The sequence below is a fragment of the Panthera tigris genome, chromosome C1 (genome assembly GCF_018350195.1).
Source record: "Panthera tigris isolate Pti1 chromosome C1, P.tigris_Pti1_mat1.1, whole genome shotgun sequence".
NCBI lineage: Eukaryota > Metazoa > Chordata > Mammalia > Carnivora > Felidae > Panthera > Panthera tigris.
In genome coordinates, this window is record NC_056667.1 from 184,666,868 (window position 1) to 184,692,214 (window position 25,347).

Sequence of the window (25,347 nt, forward strand, 5' to 3'; positions counted from 1 at the left end):
CCTTGATAGAAAGCTGGGTGAGCTAGGTTTTGCTCAGATAAGTAGAGCATACTGTAGTAATTCCAAGTTCTGTGAGATAGAGGTCAATGAATTCTATTAGTAAAGAATCCATGCTAAATTTAAGAAATACATATAGGTCATTAAAAATTTATTATCAGCTTAGCTTAACCTATTAAAATCCTTAGCTTTCATATATGTATTTACTTTTATGATGTTTTAAATGTTTGATTTTTAGAAATGTGTTTGGGAACATTCTGTATTATGGCTAAGATTGCCATTTCAAAAGTACAGTGCCCCACACTTTTATGTCTTTGTAAGCATTAATGGAGTTTTACAGCACACTTGTGTGAGCTTTGAGATGACTGCTTGCACTGTGCAGATAAGAGAAGCTGAGGCATGGGGCTATTTCTGTAAGTTTTCCAAAGATGCCCCCTGAGCCAGTGTAGAGGAGAGCTTGAGACAGAAAACGATCTGTGTCTTCACTGAAAACACCTCTTGTATGCATCCTTAGTCTTGGGGATAGGTTGAGGGTGAAAAACCAGAATTGGCTTTTCACACTTACTACCACAGTCCTAACAAGGAGCTCTTGGTGGACAGGTATACATAAATAAAAAGGGTATCAAGGTGATTAGCAGGATGAACTTTTGCTGGTCTGAAATGCTTGAGTCTGCTTGATGGCAAGATAGATTAGTTGGCTTTTCAAGGCCTTCTAACAGTTATAGTCTATCTAGTATGGACAATATTTAAAGTGTTTACCTTTCTTTTTCTTTTCTTTTTCATCATAGATCTATGCAGTTCGCTCAGTTGTTCCCAACAAAAGCAATAATGAAATCGTGCTGGTGCTACAACAGTTTGACTTTAATGTAGATAAAGCAGTGCAAGCCTTCGTGGATGGTAAGCATACATGACCCCTGAACCTGTTAGAACTAAATATTCTATATGTTCTGTGTTTTTCCTCAAATGCATTGAATGTCAATTAGCTACTGACAATGTAATTCTCATAAAAATATGCTAAGCTTTAAAAACACATCCATATACTCAATAAGAGCAGAATTTGGGATTTCTTTCTCCCTCGTGTAAAAAAAAAAGATTGTACCTAGTTTCTAAAAGATACCTATTATAATGATGCTAATTCCATTGTCCACCAGTCTTTCCAATTTGTTATTAAGCATGCCCTTTATTTGATGGTGTCCTTGTGAATGGAGGGTAATGCACTTCCTTCCTGATCTGGAAAGGCTCCTCAACTCTTCAGCATAGCTGTACTTAGCTGCAGTCCTTGAACTTGATGCTTACATAGTCTGAGAGGACTGGTTTATTCTTTTTTTTTTTTAATGTTTATTTATTTTCGAGACAGCATGCTCACACCCCTGTGCCGGGGAGGGGCAGAAAAAGATGGGGGGGTGGGGGTGGAGACAGAGGATCAGAAACTAGCTCAGCGCTGACAGCAGAGCCCGATGTAGGGCTCAAACTCATGAACCATGAGATCATGACCTGAGCTGAAGTCAGATGCTTAACCAACTGAGCCACGTAGGTGCCCCAGTACTGGTTTATTCTTTAGTAGCCTTAGTCTATGATTTTGAGATTGCCTAATTAATCAGAATATCAATTCTGCTCATCTACCTCTAGATCCTTTTTGCTGTCTAAAACAGAATTTTCTTTAGACAAGCAATTGCCAGTGATATCATAGAATCCAAAGTCTTAGGAATATGTTTATCTTATAAATTTGTAACCTACGACCTTATTATTTCCTGTATATTATGGGGAAATTCTCCCCTCCTATTTGAACAGTTTCCACTTATGGACAGAGGTCTCGTACTTGTCCTCAGTTACCATATGGGTTCTGTCCTGGTATTAGTTTCTATGTTGTAAATATGGACTGGCTAAATATAATCTGATAAATCGGGTCAGGGAACACCTGTCAGCACATTTCTCAGTTATATCCTATTTATACTTTCTTTGTTAAGGATGGTTTGATTTACTTATTTTCCTAGGATTGGAATAATTTTCCTAAAGTTCTACAAGTATGGTTGCATTTCAGGCCAGGTCTTGAAACCAGGCCACACTCTAAATCTAAATTCTCTCAACTAATCTCAAGATTTAGGGTCCTAACTGATTTAAAAAATGATTGTCATTCAAAATAGACCTGCAAGCAGACCCATAATGAGCAACCTTTCTGTTTCTCTCTGTCTCATGGACTGGCAGATACAGAGTTTTTAGTCATAAGAAAAAAATAGTAGAAAATCTGATATTGATCTAATTCGCAGCATTTGGTGCAATTTGTCTCAAGAAAAAAATTTTGGAAATCTGCACATCCTGGCACAGATAAACTCTCAAGATTCACTTGCCAACGTCATTCACATGGAAAAAAGCTTTAGGACAGGAAAAAGGTTATTATCCCCATTCTTCCCCACCCTCACTTGGATTGAAGCCCCCACATTCCCCATCATGAAAGTTTTCATTACAAAGTGACCCTGATGAAATGCACAGATGCTCAGTAACTGATAGACTGTCATCAAATCCGTTTGTATTTAAATAGAGCACCTTGCTTGTCCTTGAAATTGTCACCTCGTTGTCAGTGTTGAGATCTCATTGAAAAAACCCATTGATTGCTGAGAAATCTCATATCACTTTGGTTGGGGACCAGTTGGAAAACTTGTTTAAAAACCACTGAAGTTCGAAAATATTTGTTAGGAATCACTTATGAGGCATATTAAAAGCACTGTTTCTGAGTGGCTTCAAAAGCTTCAAGCCGTTTCAGTATAATTAAAATTTAATAAAACACTTTCTAAATTCTCTGTGAACATGAGTATTCCTTCTTCAGAATTGCTCTCGAAAAGCTCATTGTCCAAATTGCAAATAGAATTTATGTCAAAATGTGAAAATTAGAGGAATAATTGTAAAGCCATAAGCAACTCACCTCCTTTCTCTGATTAGAAAGAACATTATTTAACACTGCTTTTTAATTTTATTTTATTTAGAAAACTGAAGTTTAGCTGTAAGTAAAAACTACCCTAATGATTATTAGCCACTGGATCGGCTAAGAAAAAAGCCTAATAAAAGTGACTTTCTAAAGTTCTTCAAAAGGAGAATACTGTGAAACATTAATTCTCTGGGCAAATGAGAGAAAGACCAGCTCAGTTAATAAAAAGTCTGAATTATAACTTACTTTTAAGTGCGGTGTTATTATTTCAAGTACATGTAACTCAGAAAGCCTAAGAGGGGCATTGAATTGGAAACTTTGAATAGATAGGAATAATTAGCCTGTCTAAACATTTGTCAAAGCAATATGGCCTTCTGCTTATCTAACAGTGACAGTGGACTCAATAATTGGGACCCTACTAATTTGAAATTTGTTATAAAGACCGGCCTGAAGTTTATCTCTGTTTAGCCAACACACTCATTGTACAGAACTATTAGTATAATGAGATTGTATGAAAAGGCTTAAAATTGTTAAAAGAATACATTTAAGAGCTACTCTTTTAGAATTACCTATTTATAGGAAAACAAATGATGTACTCATTACCAATAACGTATTGTTGAAATTACCCCCAGCCCAGTTGGAATGAGGGAAGAACTTTGTTACACCATGTGGAAAACAGTTATCATAGCTGACTAACAGTATACATGTCTTTTAAAATATTTTACAGCTTAATCAGGTTAGACTTTTCCTCTGAGTCTGTGCAAGGCCACATATGTATGTGAATAGCATGGAGAAAACCTGAGATTAATATGTCAGTCGATGAATTTCTTTTGTTTCAAAGTAGAAGCCTCGCAAAGAGCACATCCCATCCTTATGCACAGTGACGAGAGCAAAACCAACCTCAGATAATCTGCCCTCCTTATCACGCTGCTCAAGTTCAAGTTGCAAACATAATGAGTGGGGGCAGAAAAAGAGCAGGAGTGGCCAAGCAAAAAGCTTTGATGCACTTGGTTAATAATATTCAAAATCCCATGTTTGGTATGGAAGATTATAGGTATTTTGATTCATATATCAAACAGAACAATTTTAATTCCACCTATGGCAATGAAGCTAACAGAACATTCTCAAGATATATTTCATTTTCTCTAAGACAACATAATGATAAAAAGGTAAGCTTCATGTAGTGGGGCTTAATACTTTGATAAAACCAAGATCATGCAGTGAATTAAATGAAAGTCTGGAAATAAAAAATGAAACTGGCATTTTTATTAAGGTAGGATGTATCAAAACAAATGAAAAAGCCACAAAAAAAAAATTGCTACCAGGATGGAAAGACAGAGATGAATTTTGTGTGGTGTTTTATTATGTGAATACGTGTTGAAGGTTCTTTGTCTTTGTCTAGGCAGTGCAGTTCAAGTTCTAAAAGAATGGAATATGACAGGAAAAAAGAAGGTAAGATTAATACTGATTGTAAATTAATCACATCTCCAATCAAAACATCCATGGTTGTTACCATTTAAACAAGGTTACCAATTTTATGCTTCTTTCAAATATGTTGGTATGTAGACCAAGAAAACTTGCAAATTTAAGACTCTCTTCAATTACCAGCCACCCTCACTACTAATGCCCTTGTTTTCTGTTGGAGTGTTTTTAACCACCAGGTGTGCTTTAGAAGTCCCAGAGTTTTTCTTTTTAAGTATTAAGGGGAACCCAGCCGGAGAATTCAAAGGATTCAAGACGTTAACTTGCCTGAACATATTCCTTAGCACAAAGGAAAAAATTAGGGAGTGTTTTAAAGATACTTGAAAAGCTCTAAATATATTTTCACATGTTTTTCCAACTGAAAGAATCTGTCCAAAGCTGCCCTGAGTTGCTTTGTTTTTTTTGGGGTTTTTTTTTTTTTGTTTTTTTTTGTTTTTTTTTTTGCGGAGTTCTAAACTAGATCTTTAACAAAGGAACAAGAAAATACCTTAAAGCCATAGTAAGAAAGGGACCAATTTTTTTCCTTCTTGATAACCCTGGCAAACCACTCTTTGAGAACAGAGGGAAGGAGATTTTACTCTGCCCTCTTCGAATTATTTTCCTTTCTTGGCTAGTCACAAAGGGTTTGACTTCTGGGCACACGTGAGGTGCGCCTGTGTCACATGGCACTCTGTCTCCAGAACATGCCTGCCTAATCTTGTGGACATATATGGAGCTCAGTAGCTCCTACAAGGTGCACCAGTCTTGTTCTTGGCCTGCAACCTGTTTTAGTCTGATTCTGTTTTCAAAGGAACTGCCCCATCCGTACCCATAATTTCCCAGCCAGGCCTTGTGTTTTGGGTATCCCACAATATAATACTCCAGTCTACCCTCCCCCATGAGGGAAGATCACAGGCCCACAGAACAGGTTTTGAGAAAACAAAAGGCAGCATTACTTCCATAAAATCCTGAGATGACTGAGATTACTGAAATTACCCTTCGCCCTCTGTTCTCCCTTTAGTTTCTTGTGGAATAGGAGGAATTGGGAGATTTTTTTTTTTAACCTTTGTGTGTCACCCTTTTTGACAATCTCTGCTTATCTCTACTCATGGTTTCCCTGACTTCTGTGTGAGCTGAAAATGGTTTCCAAGTGATTGAAAGGCAATATTGACATGTCCGTGGAAAAATCTCAGATGTGCGGTTTGGGTATCAGATTTCTCTGATGTGAAAAAAGGAGCAGAGGAACAACTGCAGACCCAGCTCACTGAGCCTCTATCTTAGAGGTTCAGTGGGAAAATGGTCTCCCCAACCCAGCAGACATGCAGCTTGCATGGGAACCTGTGCCGCCAGCCCTTCCCTTCACCCAGGGAATGGCTTCTCTCAGCCAGAGGAGCACTACTGGGGGAATGATTGTGGTTTCCATGGGAAAGAAAGGGAATGAGGAGGAGAATTAAGAGGAAACAGTTTCTTTTTATTTTTTTCTTTTCAAATGTGTTGAAGAACAAAGCCAGGCTGATGTTTCACTGGCACTCACTGCTGCAGCAGGCGGGTGGGACAGGGTCTGCTCTAATGGGTCAGGCATCTGTTCTGCTTGGCCAAGGTCTGCGCCGTCCTGAATGTTAAATACATTGAGTACCCCGAAGGTACAAAACCAAAGTCAAGTAAAGCGTGCAACATAATTGGGAACATCTTCTTAATTTCCTGTATATTATTATGTATCATCCATTAGGGCATCTTAGGAGAGGTACCGTAAAACCCTGCCATATTGTGATAATTGGGGTCCAAAAACATTTTAATGGTCTAAAATGCAGGGTGGTGTTATTTCAAAGTAAATAAAGTGAAACCATGTAATGCTGTTCGCCTCATAGCCGAGAGGTCGTCCAGGATTCCAGCTGCACAGTCCAAATCCAGGTGGACCCAGATCGGTTTGGCATGGCTTTATAGCAGTTGTCTGCGCCAGCTTAAATTCTTGTGGGGATGATTATGTGTCCTGTGGCTGCCTTGCACTCCGTGGACAGTGGCAGCCATGCCAGGAATCTCCTGGTTGATTAGTATCTATCTCGGCAGACCCAACCTGGACTTTGGGGACCTGCCTTCTACTTCTTCATCTTGCAAGGACTTGCCTGCCCTTTTCCTACTGATTCTCCTCCTCAACCTCCTAACCTCCCCGGAGGATCAGAACCCTTGTCTCCCACCACCACATCACCAATTTAAGAAATGTGAGATCTTCTCCAGTGGCACAATATCTGAATTCAAGTTCTTTGAAAGCAGTTCTCACAGGATTTTACTATATTACCATTCATATATATATGGCTTCAATTTGCTCCAATAATATTTTGACTTTTAGGCCATTCCCTGCTATTTTTTCCTTTTAAGGGAACTTTTATTTGCTCACTATGTTTATGAGGTAAAAGTTTACACAACTTACTGTGAGAAAGAAGATACTTACATTAATGTGGGCGGTTAATAAAAATGTAGGTGTTTTTGCCCATTCTAAAGGGCCAGAAAGCAAACAAGATAACATACTTCATTTTGATGTCTACGTTCACTTTGTATCTAAAGGGTCTGAGCTGAATAATATTATCTTCTCATTTGTTTCTCATTCTAGAACAATAAAAGAAAAAGAAGCAAGTCTAAGCAGCATCAAGGCAACAAAGATGCTAAAGACAAGGCAGAGAGGCCGGAAGCAGGGCCCCTGCAGCCACCACTGCCCCAGATACAAAATGGCCACATAAATGGCTGTGAGAAGGACAACTCATCCACCGATTCTGCCAGTGAAAAACCAGTCCTTATCCCTCGTGAGAAAAAGATCTCGATACTCGAGGAACCTTCAAAGTCCCCTCGTGGGGTCACAGGTCAGTAATTCTCGTACAGAGTCACTTAGGAAGGCACGGAAGAAAAGGATGCAGAGGGAACCCACTGAGTTGATTGTTTCTACTGTTGATATTGTTGAAAGAGAAGGGTTGTTCTGCATCGTGCAGGGATGCAGACATCTTCCCATAGGAAGGGGGTGGGGAGGATGTTGCAGGGCCAAAGAATAAAACTCAGTTTAGCCCCGCACTAAGTCAGAGGATTATTTTTTCCAAGGAACATAGTTCTAATCTGTATTAGCATCATCGGGAAAACAGAAATTCCAGTTAAAAGAAATTTTCTTTCAAGACACCTTTTCCTGGGATAAGGGAGAAATAATTGATGACAAGAGCAAATGTTATTAAAGGGTAGATCAAATTATTTTAACTTTTGGTATTTTATATTATGTGACAGAACCTAACCTTCCAGGGTGTTAGAATCTGGAATATTAATTATTTGCACTATAGCTATATCTTAATCAGTCCACCAAAGGCTACTTTTTAATCAAGTGTATGATGTTGGGTGCATCATTTCATCTCTAGTGTCCCATTTCCTTTCTGTAAAATAAGGAAACTATACGACAATGTACTAGATCAGTGGCCCTCAATACCGTCTTACTGAATACTCCATTTTATAACAAATCCTAAAATAAAATTCATAGATAATATAATCTATATAATCTATCTAGAAACAGGATTTCAATAAAGCAAAAAACGTGAGAAATCAGGAACCACTAAAAAATAGAAAACCTGATAAAATGGTCTGATATACACACCCACTTATAATGAATCGCTTTGCACTTAAAAGAGAACAGTGGTCAACAAGATATTGTAGACAGTGGTTTTTTTTGTATTTCACCTGTGATGTAAGAGCTGAATGAGAATGTTTGTATATAGACACAGCATCGCTAGGAAAGCAGCTACTACAAATGCAGGCTGATGCAGGGATGATAGTTGTTAGATACCATGACTACAGGTGTCGTTGGCCATGTGATTTTCCCAAATGGTGCAAAACTTTTGATTGGTTCCGAACACCATAAAATACAATCTTTTCTTAATTTACCCAGTATTAAATCCCAGATATCCAAGTAAATCCTGGAAATCTATAGGAAAATTATATTAAAAAATACTTGTGTTTATATGTAAAGCATCCAACGGGACATGAGAAAGTTCAGGACACAGGATGATTCTTTGTTGTGCAGGATGCCTGTGATTGTAAGTCACCTGGCTATAGGTGTAGGCCCCTCCCCCACACACAAATTTTAAAAATGCCCCATCAGTTTTTCAAAGTGCCTTCGAAGCGGTGGTAGATTCTCCCAGTGAGAACCAGATAATTCCTGAAGTCCTTCTAGTTACAAAATCCTCCTTTTATTGACTCAGTGACTCTTTAAATTCTTCCTACACGCAAAGCACTGTGCTCTCAGGCCATAGTAAATTCAGAGAAGGGTATGGTATGGTTGAGGCCCTGAGGGAATCACATCCTGTTATTTATTCTTGAAGAGAAGCCTGGGTTTACAGTTTAGGGAACAGAGGTGCTACATCCAACTGAGTGATCCGGGGAAGTTTTGTGGGAGTAGTAGTTATTGAAGGACCCATAAATTTGAATGAGGAGAGGGGATTTGGAAGGTTGAAAAGAAGTGGAGAAAACTTGACTCCATACTCTTGTATGTCTGCAGTCTCTGAGTAAGACAGGCCCTGCCTAGGAACAATTCAGTCCAGCAGAAGATGATGCAAACAGAACATCTCCTGGTGACATGTCCCAAATCAGGGCTCCAGTGAGGAAGCAATACATTAAATAACTGACATGCTACACAGCACACTAGTGAGTTTGCAACTTGCTCACGAAGCACTAATTTTCTTCCATAAACACATTACCTACCAACTCTCTTAATACTGAGTGCCGTAATTCAGATCATCCTTACTGTGCAATGCTTCCTTAAAACCAACCCAACAGGGGCGCCTGGGTGGCTCAGTTGATAAAGTGTCCGACTCTTGATTTCGGCTCAGGTCATGATCTCACAGTTTCATGAGTTCGAGCCCCATGTCAGGCTCCATGCTGATGGTGTGGAGCCTGCTTGAGATTCTCTGTCTCCCTCTCTCTGTCCCTACCCTACCTGTGCTGACTCTCTCTCTCAAAATAAATAAACTTAAAAATTAAAAAAAAAAATAGCCTATTTCCCTTTAGAATCTAAATTTTCCAGGAATTTTTAAATTCAGTTTTTACTACGCCTACAGTTTTGAGAATGTTTTGATTTATAGTAAGGGCAGGGGAAAGAAATTAAATAATTGAGTGGCAGATTCCCAACTTTGCTTGTTATTGCTTTCACACGAATTACTTTCAAAATCTAATTACTCAAGTTGCTGTTTTGATATCAATCACAGACTAAAAGCCTAGCACGTATATTTGTTCATTTACTTATAATTTATACCTTCTTTCTAAAACAATTTCGGTAACTCTATCAAGTATATGACATTAGAGCAAATTCAATATTGAAGCGCTTCACTTCACAGTGGATAGCTGCCTTGAAAGTTAAGTACCCACTGGAGGAGTTCTCTGTACAAGGAGGTTTTTGTAAACTCTAACATGAAACTTTGTGTGAAGAATCCTTCATTGCACAAAGAGCCATCCCAAGTTTTGTAAGTTTAGCATGAAGGCATTGAAGTATGTCAGTATTATTTGTTAATGTTACTGGTTCACTTCAAATCTATACTTCACGTAAGTTTTCCTGTTAAGGACTGAATGATGATCATAGAAGATTATTAGATGATTTTGCAAAAGGAAGGGAATCCTCCTGGTTGACCATTAACATCAGCAGCAGCTCACTCATAAATTTAAAAATGAGTTTGTCACTAGTTAGGTTTTCCTTCCCAAAGATAATGAAAGTTCATCAGGAAGGTGGTGCCAAAACTGTGAAATGGCCTTGAAATGCTCATCCAATCCATTGGAAACCCCGAGACCCCTAACAGGTATTTCACAGATGAGTGTTAGGTCTTGGACATTCTGTACCCCATTTTGAATGTAGAGCCTTGGCACCGGAAAGGATGGCAGTGATCCTTGAAGCCCATCTCCTCACTTTATTGCCGAGGAAGCTAGAGCCCCTCAGGTTGAGAAGATAACCCGCACCCCTGGGGTAACTCTTTTTAGTTTGCAAAAGCCTGTAATTTAATGCATGCATTCAGAGAGTCTCTGCTGAAACCGTGGGCTCCATAACTCCTAAATGATGTATAATTGAAAAATTAGAAAAAGGCAATCCTAACAAAGCCATATAATGATATTCTGTACTTGAGTGGGTTCAAAGTATGAGTGTAAAAGAGATCTCCAGTCTGCTTGCAGTGGAGCATTTATCAATCTTTCCAATAATGAAACTGGCTCAAGAAAGCTTGCCCTGAATGCCCAGCTGGGCAGCAGGCTGTGAACATGTGGAACACACATTTTATCTTTTTATAACACCTTGACATTCAAGATTTCTCTTTTTCAAAAATTTTAAACAGAATCACTTTCTGGTAGGGGAGAAGTTAGCTTTAAGATATATGCAGGTGGTTCAGGGGTGTTAGTGTGACTTCCTACGTGAAAAATAACCACCAAACGCATCATCATTGCAGGCTGTAAATATAGCACTGTCGAGTGGGACAATGCTGCCTGTCAGCATGTAGCTTAGAAGTTTGGGAGTTTGATTTAAACTTAGTACAAAATTACTTCTTTAAGCCTTGGAGTAGTTTTTTTTTTCTGTATTTCGGAATTTTTAATAACAGCTCAAATTAGATCTTTTACATAATCCAATCATGATCATTCTGTGTCCAAGTACAAAGTCAGACAAGGAATAGATTAAGATTTATTTTTACCAAAAGTAATGCCAAGGATCATTTTTATTCCTAAAGTCCATCTAAATGTCTAAAGCACATTATGACTTTAGGGTTCAATTTTCCTAAATATTCTTCCTGCTCTACTTTTCTTAAGGCGTGTATTACTGAAATGTTTAGGTGGTTATCACCGGATAGGTCAGAATAAGAATTCAAATTCCTGTGTGGCTTTCTCTCACTGGACACAATTCCCACTGAATAGGAAAGGAGCCGGATTACGGGCCACCAACTGACTCCATTGAGAGAAACTTTGAGGCGGGGCTTTTCTTGGCTTCAGCTCCCCTGACGGCCAGCAGGCTTCCTTTATGTCCCCTGGTCTTGTGAAGCATCCTGGGAAGCCAGCTCTTGTGTTATTCGTTACCTGTCTCAAACAGAAAGCTCCATGCTGTGTTCACTGACCTGCACAAACCGGACTTCACAATCTGCTCTGTATCACAGAACAGGAGCAGCCCAGTCATTTTGCCTTGACAATACACATTGTCTATTTGGGCATGGCACTGGCACAGAACTGCTTTCTCATTCTCAAAGTGAGCAGAACCAAACATGAGAGAAAGGATCCCGTTATTTTAGAATGTTCGCTGCTTGTCCCTCATTTGTGCGTCTTGTTAACACCCCACACCACCACACACACACACCTCACCAGACTGTTTCACAGTATTTTTATGGTATGAGGTTTCCTATAGGATTTCCAAGCAGATTTTTTTAATGCTACTGTCAGTCCTAGCCTCAAGATTATCTCCCCTGCTTCTCTAAGCCCCTATATTGGACCAGAGGATTAGAAAAGATCAACAAGATGAAAGCAGCTTGCCTGGAACTTTAATAGTAAAGCCAAATGTGTATATTCCAGGATTTCGGCAGTGCCAGCCCTCCAAGCAATATAATATTGTAGCTAAGAACCAGGCTTTAGCATTAGAGGTGTTTGGATTCAAGTCTTGGCCTCATCGCTTACTAGGTGACCTGGGACAAGTTAGCCACTCTGTGTCTCCGTGTCCTCACCTGCAAAATAGAAAATATGACTCCACTTTACAAGACTGTGGTATGCAGTAAGTGAGGTGTCTAAAGTGATTAGCACAGCATCCGGCATAGAGTCAACCCTCAGATCATTTATGTGTCTAGTAAACATTTTTAAGCATCCTGACATGAGCCAGGAATTCTAGACGAAGCAAACAAGACAGCAAAACTTCTGCCCTCATGAAGTTTGCATACGTTTTGGAAGGTGAGGTGAAGAGATGCATAATAAATCAGAATACAGCTAAGTTACCACGAGAATTCTAGATGATAGTAACCGTTGCGAAGGCAGTGAGTAGGAGAGAGATCAGGGCAGGGGTCAAGATCAGGTGTGTAGCAACCTGAAATAAGGCCGTCATGTCCCGTGAGTGATTGAAGAGGAGACATGGGAGCTGAGACCCAGAGGCCTCAGAGCAGGTTCTCTCACACCAGGTTACAGTGGTCCAAGCAGCCAATGTTTTATTTAAACCTTAATTAAGGACTTTCGCTGAAACCCTTGCAGAGCCATAACCATGGGCTTTTTACTCTTTTTTTAAATTAAAGATACAATACTTTCTTAATCTATGTAGCCGATACTAAGTAGTGTCCTATGAACTCGCATTTTGAAAGTTTACATTTGAAGCACAGTAATTGCTGTTCTCACTCCTCGTTAATGATTATTTTAGCATCTAAATACTCAGTGTTAGCTCCTGTTCATGGTTGTGCGCTGTGCAGTCACACCCTCAGTTTCACACCCTCAGCAGCACCATGTCAGAACTGTTTGGGGAACGTTAGGGGAGGCCTTCAACTGCATTTTCCATGACCAAGACCTCTGCTTCCTTTCTCCGGGTGTGACAAAGCAGAAAGAGACAGACACAGACATGGGGTGTAGTGACAGGAGGGCATAGGAAACACACAACCCCTCGGGTATTTTTCTGTCACCCGGGTAGAGTGAAATCCACAGCCCTCTCCCTTCTCCTTCTCATTTGAAAACTACTTTTGCTGCAACCCTGCAGCAAACACACAAAACTACTCTCTCTGAAGAGCTGATACCTTCATAACTTCCCACCCATACTTTGTTATGGCGATTTCAGTAACAAAGAGACTTAATTAAATGGAATGCACTCCTTGCAAAGAACAAAAGGCCTTCCAAAAAAAATTGTTTTTTAAATTTTTGAACAAAGATTTAAATGGCTCTATCAAAATATAGTGAGAATTGACTCTGTTTTTCAGTGAAATAAGTCAGTGAAACAAATTAAGGGAAATTGTCCACCTTGTGTCATTGGGCAGCTTAATTCATTGACTTTCTTATCTATTATCTTTTAATATAAATAAACCTGTAAAGGTATTAGTAACAAATGAGACCTTGAAAGGTAATGTAAATAAAACTAAAAGGTCTGCTTCCAATCTGAAAGTTACCAGCTTTATGCCCACCGATCTGATCAAGTTTAATAGGACTTGAAATAATAAAGTCTATCTGTCTTTGATAAAGAACTTACAAAGAGGCAGAACCAACAGACATTATGTCTTTGAAATAAACCTGTCTGTTTGGGTCTCTGTTTCAAAGTTGTTGGTTCCTCTGACTCTATGTTAATTATCCTGTCATGCAGTGACAGAAGAATGACGGACCATGCAAATCCAGGTGCGTTGTCACTGTAATGTGAAGAGAGTTTTCTTGGGGCTTTATCACTAGACCGTTATTCTGTAACAGCTAAAAGAATTATCTTTACTCACCGTCATCTCTTCACCTCTGTCTCTCACTTATCATCTTATTCAGTATGGCTTACAGCCCCATCACTCCAAAGAAATTGCTCCCACGATGATTATCAATGGCCTCAGTGGATTAAATTTAGCACGCATTTTCCAATCTGTACTTTATCTTTTTCTGTCTGTAACATTCAGTGCTGTTGATCACACGATCCTTAAGGACTCTATTTTTTCTTTTCAGTTCCTCTGACATGACACCCTCCTGATTTCCCCTCCATCTTCATTGCTCCATTTTTTCCTTTGAGGGTCATTCTTCTCTATGTAGGCTGTTAATCGGTACAGCTTGTCAAGACTTGGTTTGTTCCAAGTCCTTTCTCCTATAAGACCCTGTACTGTCTTCTTAGATCATTTCAACCATGCCCAGGTTTTAATTATGTAAGCTGGCTCACAAATTCCTCTTCCCAGGCCAGGCTCCTCTCTGTGTTCCAGACTCTTACTTGACACTTTCACTTCAACAGTTCAAAGCACTTCGACAATATGCTTAAAGCAAACTCATGATCTCCCTTCCAGTCTTAGCTTTCTTTTAGTGTTCCTGATCTTAGTGAACTATCCATCCAATGTGCAAGCCAGGAATCTAGACATCAGTCCTGACATCTTCTCCTCATCCAATCCATCAACAAGTCCTCTCGATTTTCTTTTCCAAATGTTCCTAGAACCCATCTGTTTCTCACAGTCTCTACCTGTGCCTCCCCACCAAAGCCATCATCCTCTCTTGCCTATGTCGCTGTACGAGTCCACTGATTAATGTCCTAGCTTTTAGATTGTTCCCCTCTAAGTCATTCTATATCCTGAAACCTTTTCAAAACACAAATCTGAACTCTTAAGATAAAAACGGAAAGTCTTACCGTGGCCTACAGGCCCAGCATGGTCTGGCCCCTAAGTGATGCTCCAACCTCACTGAATGGCCTGCTCCTTCTTGCTGTCTCTACTCCAACCCTCCTGGTCCCCTCTCAGTCCCTCATATAGACTGTGTGTGTGCAGTCAGGTTCAAGTCCAGAGACCGAAACCACACAGTTTATTTGAATGGGAGGAATGTAATACAGGGAATTACTAACTAAAACACTAGAAACACGAAGAGGTGATTACTAAAAGGAATAAATGAGGATTCTAAGGGTTCTAGACATGGCAGGAGAGTAGTTACTGTCTCTAGAAAGGCTGGACAATAAAGAGAGCCCTCCAATCCAAGATTGAGATTGTGACCTCATTGAAAGCATGTGGAACATGCAACCTTGTGGCAGCAAAACAACTACACTAACAACCAAACAAACAGACAAACAAAAACTGTCACAGGGCATGGACTGAGCTGTTCTATAGAAGAACTTTACCATTGCCAGAGGGTGTAGATAGACTGGAACTGCTTGAAGCCACTGCCAGTGCGGGGGATGCAGGGACCATGGCATGACTGCAGCTGGAGCTCTTCTGCATGGCTCCCACCTCCTGTGATGAATAAGCATAACAACAAAGAACCGGAACTAGAAGAGAAGTGTATTCCTGTCCTCTTAGCCCTGCATGGTCACTTTATTGCCCTCCACTGATAAAGCTAACATTCTGTGAGCTGGCAAAAGAGAATCGTTTGCAGGGGCCAGCTCCTGTATCACAAAGTAAGGCAAAGAAGGGTGGATTTGAGCCAAGAGAAAATAACTTGATAACTGGCACACAGGGCTTTCTCCTGCCTTAAATGCTGTCTCTGCCTAGAGTGCACTTTCCTGCCTTCTTACCTGATGAGCTCACAGGATCTATCTCTTGGGGAGTTACTCCTTGCTGTCCCTACATCAAATATGCCAATTACAGATTGCAGAATGCTATGTACTTTTCTTTCATAACACTTACCATCGTTGTAATTCTACATTTGTCTGTGTGCTGGTGTGATTTATATGTCTTCCTAATACACTGCAAGTTCTGGAAAGATGGGGGCCACATCTGTCTTTGATCACCATTCTTGTTCTGGTGCCTGAAACAGACACCGGACACAATAGGCACTCAGACAAGCAAGCCTTTCTCATGGTCTTCACTGAATTATTAGTGATAGAATATGTAAAGTACAGGTTAAATTTAGTAAAGTGGCTATGCTGCTTTTTAAAGATAATTAGGGATTTTGTATTTCTGATTTTATTTTTTTTTTCAATATATGAAGTTTATTGTCAAATTGGTTTCCATACAACACCCAGTGCTCATCCCAAAAGGTGCCCTCCTCAATACCCATCACACACCCTGCCCTCCCTCCCACCCCCCACCAACCCTCAGTTTGTTCTCAGTTTTTAAGAGTCTCTTATGCTTTGGCTCTCTTCCACTCTAACCTCTTTTTTTTTTTTCCCTTCCCCTCCCCCATGGGTTTCTGTTAGGTTTCTCAGGATCCACATAAGAGTGAAACCATATGGTATCTGTCTTTCTCTGTATGGCTTATTTCACTTAGCATAACACTCTCCAGTTCCATCCATGTTGCTATAAAGGGCCATATTTCATTCTTTCTCATTGCCACATAGTACTCCATTGTATATATAAACCACAATTTCTTTATCCATTCATCAGTTGATGGACATTTAGGCTCTTTCCATAATTTGGCTATTGTTGAGAGTGCTGCTATAAACATTGGGGTACAAGTGCCCCTATGCATCAGTACTCCTGTATCCCTTGGGTAAATTCCTAGCAGTGCTATTGCTGGGTCATAGGGTAGGTCTACTTTTAATTTTCTGAGGAACCTCCACACTGTTTTCCAGAGTAGCTGCACCAGTTTGCATTCCCACCAACAGTGCAAGAGGGTTCCCGTTTCTCCACATCCTCTCCAGCATCTATAGTCTCCTGATTTGTTCATTTTGGCCACTCTGACTGGCGTGAGGTGATATCTGAGTGTGGTTTTGATTTGTATTTCCCTGATGAGGAGTGACGTTGAGCATCTTTTCATGTGCCTGTTGGCCATCTGGATGTCTTCTTTAGAGAAGTGTCTATTCATGTTTTCTGCCCATTTCTTCACTGGGTTATTTGTTTTTTGGGTGTGGAGTTTGGTGAGCTCTTTATAGATTTTGGAGACTAGCCCTTTGTCCGATATGTCGTTTACAAATATCTTTTCCCATTCCGTTGGTTGCCTTTTAGTTTTGTTGGTTGTTTCCTTTGCTGTGCAGAAGCTTTTTATCTTCATAAGGTCCCAGTAGTTCATTTTTGCTTTCAATTCCCTTGCCTTTGGGGATGTGTATTTCTGATTTTAAAAGAAATTTATACTAATGAAGAAATTTTAAAAATGCAGTAAGGTTTAAGAAAAAAAAACAGAAACAACCACTGTTAAATTTCATTTCAGAATTTCTTAACTGCACAGATATATAGGATTTTTTAAACCAAAGATCACATTATGTAGTATGTGAACTTTTGTATTCTTTTTCATTAACGTGACATTACAGACATTACCTCATACCATTATATATTCTTTAAAGACATTATTTTAATGGCTACATTGTGTTCTTATGAATTTGACATATTTCTTTTTAATTCCCAAACTATTGTCCCTATGGATTGTTTCCATTTGTTTATTACTATTATAAATAATGCTATAGTGAATACTTCTTATATATAAATCTTTATAAACAACTATGATTATTTAATTGGCATATTTTCTTAGAAGTGGAATTATTGGGGTCAAAGAGTATGAATATTTTTGTAATTCTTAATATATTGCTGTCCACAAAGATTGGACTAATCTCACTGTTTTCATTTGTAAAACTGACAATAGGGCAATGGAACATTTTAAAATGTTTAATTTCCATTTGCATTGTTCTTTGTGAATATTTAAAAACACTAAGATTATGATCAAAGAACTAATTTATTATTATTATTATTATCAGTTATCATAAAACACTAACATATTCACTTAACTACTTTTAAGTGAATGTAATATGCTTTAAGCAACACAGACATTAGAAATTTTAGGCATAATTTTATAACAACTAAATTATACTGTGTCTTTTTATCAATTTTTTCTAAGTAGAACTACTTCACAATACTTTACAATGTTAATCATCATCAGACAATGTGTTTTACTGTGTATTAGGAAGATCTTAACTCAGTGGCTTAAAATAATTTCTTTAGACCTACTCTTATGGTTATTAATTTCTTAAACTTAGACCTGAATTCTATGTGTACTTCTTTCAGCCTACTTATAAGTAAATAAAACTTTCACTGAAAAGTAAAGTCTAACAAGAAAAAAGAGTTTTCAGAAACTTCCAAGTCTGAACACATACATGTCTATACATAGATTATGAAAAATCTTTGAATCTAAGTCCTGTATTTCTCCCAAGAGGAAGATTTGTTTTCTTTGGCACTGTTAGCAAAAAAACAACCACCACAGTTTATGTTTTGTTGTGTAAAATAAATCCACACAAGAAGCAATCAAATGTGACCTATAACAAAGAAAAAGATTAGAAGCAGAACAATATTGCTCATGAATAAAGAAGCAAAATCTTCAACAAAGTATTAGCGAATTGAAGTAAGCAATATATAAAAAAGATAGTACACTATGACCAAGTGTGCTTTTTCCCAGGAATGCAACGTTGGCTTAACATTTAAAAACCAATTAATGTAATTTTCTGTGTTAACAAAACAAAAGAGAAAAGCAATATGGTCATCTCAATTAGTGAAACAAAATCACTTGGCAAAATAATAAAAACTCCCAGAAAACTTGGAATATAAGAGAATTTCCCAATAAGCATATGAAAAATCTGCTCTACAGTTAATATCATATTCAATAATAAAACGTTGAATGCAGTTTCCCTAAGATCAGAGCAATGCAAGGACTGCAATTCTACATTGCACTAACCTAGGATTCCTAACCTTTGGAAAGAAAGAAGTTAAACTGCATTTAAGGATGTCATTATTGCCTATAAAGAAAATTTTAAGAAATCTACAAAAAAAAACTAATAAGGAAATTAACAAAGTATCTAGGTATAAAGTTCAATATATAAAAACTCAGTTGTATTTTTGCATTCTAGCAGCCAACAATTGGGAAATGAAATTTTTAAAAATACTATACAATAACCTAAGATACATAAAATACCTATGAATAAATTTAACTAAAGTTGCTCAAGACACTAAAAACTGAAAAACAATGCTGAGACCAGTTAAAGAAAAGCTAAATAAATGGTATGATGTATCATGCTAAAAGATCAAAAGATGCAATATTGTTAAGATACTGATTATCTACAAATTGATTTGTAGATTCAACTCAGGCCCAATCAAAATCCCATCCGATTTCTTGTAGAAAGATACTGATTGTTTTTGTAGAAGTAAGCTGATTCTTTTTTTTTTTTAAGTTTATTTATTTTGAGAGAGAGAGAGAGAGAGAGAGCTCAAGCAGGGGAGGGGCAGAGAGAGAAAGAGAGAGAGAATCCCAAGCAGGTTCCACGCTGTCAGCATGGAGACCAATGCAGGACTTGAGCCCACAAACTATGAGTTCATGACCTGAAATCAAGAGCCAGAAGCTTAACTGAGCCACCCACGTGCCCTGAAATAAGCTGATTCTTAAATCTACATTGAAAAGCAAAGATCCTAAGATAGCCAAAACAATCTTGAAAAAGAAGAGCAAAGTTGGAGGGCATATATGACCTGATACTAAGACTCGTTATATAGCTACAGTAAACAGGAAATGTGGTGTTAGGGGTAAGGATAGACAACTACATCAATGGAATAGAATGTGGTCCAAAAATAGACTACACATATATAGTCAATTGATTTTCAGCGAAGGTACCAACATAATTCAGTGGGGAAAGGTGAACTCAGGTTTACTATGCTATGGTCTTAGGCTACATTTTCACATTTTACATATTAGTTGTTAAAGGCAGAGACACTGTGTCTCATTTATCTCCTATGAATAAGCCAGTGCTAGCACGTAGTGGGCCCTCCATATATGTCTGTTGAGTTAGATTGAATCAGAAACCAGAATGATACTCAGGAAGATATACACCATGTGTGTTAGGATTTGATAAATATTTCTAACAAAGGGAAGGCTCAGGTGATAGTTAAATTCAAAAACATTAAAGCTTCTAAGAGCCATTCTTAAGATTAAACTAAAATAAATAAAAATTAAATTGTATATAATATTTATTGAAATCTGGGCAGATTGGGTGTTTCCAGAGATAATGTTTCTTTCTAAGATGTAACTACTTGGGTTCAAGTATTTGATGAATATTGGATAAAGTCACAACCAGGGACACATATCAAACTAGGCTCCCTCTAACTAGAAGGGTCCCAGGCATGGAAAGTACCAAAGTAATGCTGATTCATTCATTCATTTTTTCAGTACTCATCATGGTACCTACTATGCACCAAGCATGTAGTGATGAACAAGACATATATCACTCTGTCACCACTTATCTCATGTAGAAATTTCAGAGGATATTTTAAGGTTTCACTAAAATCAATACTCTCTTAGCCTAGAATTAATAGTGATTGCAGATTTTAGACCAATAATCTCACGCTCCTTCTGATTTAGATTAATGCTCCTCAGTAGAAATATAATGTGAGCTACAGATGTAATTTTTAAATTTCTAGCAGCCACATTAAAAAAGTAAAAAGAAACTGGTAAATTAAATTGGGTAATATATTTTATGTAATTTAATATACACAAAATGTTATTATTTTGACATGGTCAATATTTTTTAAATTATCCAAGAAATATTTTTAATTCAGCACATCTCAATTTAGGCAAGCCACATTTCAAGTGTTCAGTAACCACATATAGCTAGTGACTACCTTGTCTGACAGGGATAGGAATCAACTCTTGGTAAGCTACAGGCTGGTGAAGTTTACAAGTAGATTCCAGAAAGATAAAGAACCGATGGTACTTCTGGCCATAATGTTAGAGGGAAATCACTGTATCCAGGAAAGAACCCCCATTATTCTGTTGCTAGAAATGTCAGGATTCGTGGTTAAGATGAACCTAATTCTGTTATAGCTGAGTAACTCACCACCAGCTTTTATGTGAAAGAGCCCCAGAGCTTTACTATATTTGGAGACAGATCTGTACAGCCAACGTGCAAATACATCCAAGTCATCTTTGAGAATTTCAGATCTTCCCAGTGTTCAGCGATTTCCACCAATAATGAGACAGCTTTTCAGGACCCTAAAAAAAAACCTGCTACTCAGATTTCTCAATGGGTATTTGTTGGATGAATGATAAAACGAAGCAGTAGCCCACATACCAGTTCTCTGAGACACAAACAAAATATTTTCAGCTCTAGGTCACTGAACTCATGCTCATTTGCATGCTTGCCTTCCATTTAAAATTCTAAAGCATCCAACAGAATAATTTTTTCCCTTCATTCTAAGGTCATTATTTCCATTAGGCTATAATACAAATCCCCTTATTTTCAAGAATAAGACTAATTTACTACACTATGCACAATAAGCTATATTTTAGATTCTCAATTTATACTATTTCACCACGGCTGAATCTTCTCTATGATTTAGAGAGGGAATGAATTGGAGCCAGCCTGTCCTTAACCACAATTTTAACAAAACATTTACAGACTCATCAAAAAATTAGTTTTCCATCTTTTCCAGTAGAGTTTCTCCAGGTGGGTGGTGCCATCCACCTTCACCCCAACAGAATCGCCTGGCAAGTAGAATCATGGGCCCACTGCTGAATCAGAATCCCTGGATGCGTTGTCCAGGAATTTGCATTTGTAACAACCACTGAGGGAGAACTCACACACACTAAATCTTGACAACCACTGCCCTATACTGAAGTTCTCCTTTAGTATACATAAAGATAAAATTGTATACTACCATTTAAATCTGTTTACTACCATTAAATACCATTTAAATCTGTTTACCATTTAAATCATTGCTGGAGGAAATGGTGTTTTCAGTATTTAACTTGTTCACTGCCTTTGCTGAACATTTCATTGTGTAATGTAATTTACCTTTAAAGAGTATTCATCATTCAGACCATAAAATGTATGCTGTGCTTTCTTGATATATAGATTATGAATGATGGATTCAAGTAAAGTCAAATTTACACTTGTCTTAAATGGGCTAATGTCTAATATCAAATTGACTAAGACCCAGATCATATTCTTTTGCACTTTCTGAGTACAGTCTCTATAATGTTTGTGACAAGTGTTAGGAAAAATGTTGTTTGTTCTTTGTTTTTGTTTTCCTGTGAAATCATTTTAAGAGTACTTTAATTCAGTCACAGTTTTACAGATAGCTATTGAGCCAGACACAGTACTAGGCTTCAGAAATGAATCTGATTTCAGTATTTGACTTCAAGGGAGTCCTAGCCTCCTCAAGGCAAGGATGAAGGGCAGACACATAAGCCTTGTGCTAAAATACAAGGCAGTAAGTTTTTAAGAGGCAACATGAGAGCAGAGAGAAGTGAGGCAGGGTGAAAGGGGTTGGGATTCATAGAGATGACGTTGTGCGCTGTTTGAAAGTGAGCCACAGTCAGCCAGAAAAGTGAAGTCATTCCTACAGGCTCATGCAGGACATAGGGAAGCTCAGAACATTGGTCTCCTGGGTCTAAACCTGCACTCTTTCTACTACACTCAGCTTTCTCTAAGAACCTAGCCTTCAAAACATGCTGGCTTCCCTTTTTTTACACCCATAGCTTTCTCTGGTTGTGAGTAAGATGTTAAGGGTGATACATTTCCTTCTCAGGCCACTAAGGTGCCATTTAATTCACTCCAGCAATAACTAATAGAAACCTACCTTTAAAAGATGCTGAAAGCAATGTGCTGCTAATTTATTGCTACATCTATTAAAGCTCCAGAGAGAATTTGACTCCCTAGATTTTAAATATAGTTGAGATATTATGATGTTTCCCAATTTAATCCCTCCATAAATTAAGTGAAATGATTATAGTACCTGTTGTCACTTCATTCTTGCCCTATCTCCAATCACTCTTCTGCCTTCATTAATTCAGAATAAAATACTACAAGACATTAATGTAGCGCTTGGAGATAGGAGGGCTGCATTTTTATAGCCTCCATATGAAATCATACTTAAAGATGCCTATACCTTTACTGAATGGGGAAAAAAAATCTTCTCATCTCCTAATAAATAACCTTTGTTATGAGTGAAGAAACCAAGGCTCAGAGATGTTAAGTGGCTTGGCCCAGGGTCACCGTGCAAGTAATTACCAGAGCCAAAACACCCACCCCAGGTCTACCAACTCACAAGTGCAAGGCTCTATTTTCTAGTACATCCTCAAATCTTCTAGAGATTCTATTAAAACAGTTTCCTCACTGCTTGCAATGAAGGACACTGTTGCCAACATGTAAACAAAATGAAAATCTTGGCACCCCCCCATCACTTTCTCATCAGTGTTTTTAGCTTATCACTTCACAGTCATTATTTGGTGTTTTCTTACAGAAGGCAACAGACCACTGCAACAGAAACTGTCCTTAGATGGGAACCCCAAACCTATACATGGAACACCAGAGGGGTCAGATGGCCTACAGTGGTCAGCTGAGCAGCCTTGTAACCCAAGCAAGCCTAAGGCAAAAACATCTCCTGTTAAGTCCAATACCCCTGCAGCTCATCTTGAAATAAAGCCAGATGAGTTGGCAAAGAAAAGAGGTAAAGTGATTTCTTTTGCACAAATGATTCAACCTATTTTACACACACAGAGAAGTGCCAGAATGATAGAACTTTCCAAAAGATGCTGCTTAGTGAAGAGAGATGCACATGAAATTGCCTTTCTTTCTGTGACCAACATAGATTGAAAAGTAGATGTGATTCCTCCCATATAAATCAAAGGTCTCGAGTGTTTAAGAGGAATTACATCCCCTTTCTCTGCCTCTCTGTGGTCATTCTTCTCTTTGTAGGCATGGATAAATTTGCACCACAAATACTTTCTACCCTAATGTCTTAGGAAGCAAATGTTAATGCAGGAGCTCTTTTAGTAACTTGAATGCTGAATGTTTCCCAGACACACATGTTCTTAACTTGCATTGAATGAAGATGAATCCAGAAGCTGATGATGTCTTCTTTAGATGATATTCTTCATGTAAATTCAGTTCTGTGTTAGAACCTTCAGACAATGTAACACCGAAAGAGGGTTTTATATCTGACATGCTATATTTTTATTATTTTTTGAGCTTTGCTATACTTTATACATAACTGGTATTAAAAATGAAAGGGGATAAATCACTTCCTTTCTGATTCCCAGCAGATTAAATAATATCCTTCTCATTCAGCCTTAGTTGTATCTGATTTCCTTGGCTTTGGTTTGATATACTTCCTTACTTTTCTGGAGGGAGATTTCTTTCTTCTAAGAAACATGGCCTTGTTGGGATAAGTACAATCCGCCTATTCGCACTGTACTATCTGTACACCTTGGTGACGGTTTCAGGAAGTCAGGCAAGATTGGCGCCTCCAGAGCAGCTTTCAGTGCTGTTGCTCTAATTACAGGGCTGGCTCAGGACTGATGGGCCAGAGCCAGCGTACCTGGCACCAATGCTCCGTCCTCTCTCTAGCTCATTTGTACCTCTCCCAATCTCCATGTCATTTTCCTCATCCAAAAGCCCTGCTGGCTTCTAACCACACAGAGTGGTGAGAGCCAGCAGCACAAATGGTCTTTAGACATATCAGATTCTAAGAAACTGCAGTTCGTGATAGAACATGATGATCAGAACCTCTTTCCAAAGCACAGAGGAGACACGTATGCCCAGAATGGCCCACCCACAGAACCCACTGGTAAAATCACAGCAGTCTCAGGGGCCATACATATCCCCACTGTGGATTTTTAAAACTCTGGGTTATAAACATATAAACATCTTCTTGACAGAACTTTTTTTTTTCATTGAGAAACAAAAGATAAATCTCTTATTAGGGGGTGGGGTGAGTTAGCTGCTTTTGTCACTGTTGCTATTTAGCTCACAAGTAAAAAGATAAAGTGTTCAATTTAACATTTTTTTCATGACATTACTTGTAGGCCCAAACATTGAGAAATCGGTGAAGGATTTGCAACGCTGCACTGTGTCTCTAACTAGATATCGTGTCATGATCAAGGAAGAAGTGGATAGTTCAGTGAAGAAGATCAAAGCTGCCTTTGCTGAATTACACAACTGGTAAGTAATTCGACTTAGAAACTATAAACTTGTGGCACTTGAGCTGTTCCTACAGGTAAAAGCATCTGATGGAAAACATTGTTTATTTAATGCATAAACATCACAGAACAACTCCTCAGTGAATTTTTTTTAAGTCCTATAGGCAGAGGCATATATCTTGGGAATAAAAATGAAGGGAAAGTGTTTGAATAAAAAGAAACCTGATACACATAATTCATTGGAGTCTGAAGTTGGCCCCAAAGTATATGAATGATGTAGAACACAACCTCAACAAACGATATTTTTGACAAATCCCTGGGAGGCTAATATCATGAGTGATACTGAGAACAAATATTTTCCAGCTTTATCATTATAAAATAAGAAAGACTCCCTTAACAAAACTCAGAAACATCTTAGGCAAGCTGAGTGATAGAATCCCATTCTGAGGTATCTTGAAGGCTGGAAT

At 38.3% G+C, this 25,347-nt stretch overlaps 1 protein-coding gene across 5 annotated transcripts in view; it reads left to right on the top strand.

Annotated features, from left to right (window-relative positions):
* The window catches only part of SPATS2L (spermatogenesis associated serine rich 2 like), a 165,009-nt gene that overhangs the window by 104,319 nt on the left and 35,343 nt on the right, over window positions 1-25,347 (top strand). For 4 of the 5 annotated variants that reach the window (XM_007094735.3, XM_042995019.1, XM_042995020.1 and 1 more), the window contains 5 exons: window positions 786-894; window positions 4,323-4,372; window positions 6,990-7,236; window positions 23,203-23,409; window positions 24,767-24,902. In XM_007094735.3, the coding sequence (XP_007094797.1) occupies window positions 786-894; window positions 4,323-4,372; window positions 6,990-7,236; window positions 23,203-23,409; window positions 24,767-24,902 (749 nt within the window). The remainder of the gene's footprint in view (window positions 1-785; window positions 895-4,322; window positions 4,373-6,989; window positions 7,237-23,202; window positions 23,410-24,766; window positions 24,903-25,347) is intronic. The other variant, XM_015543202.1, reaches the window with a different exon arrangement.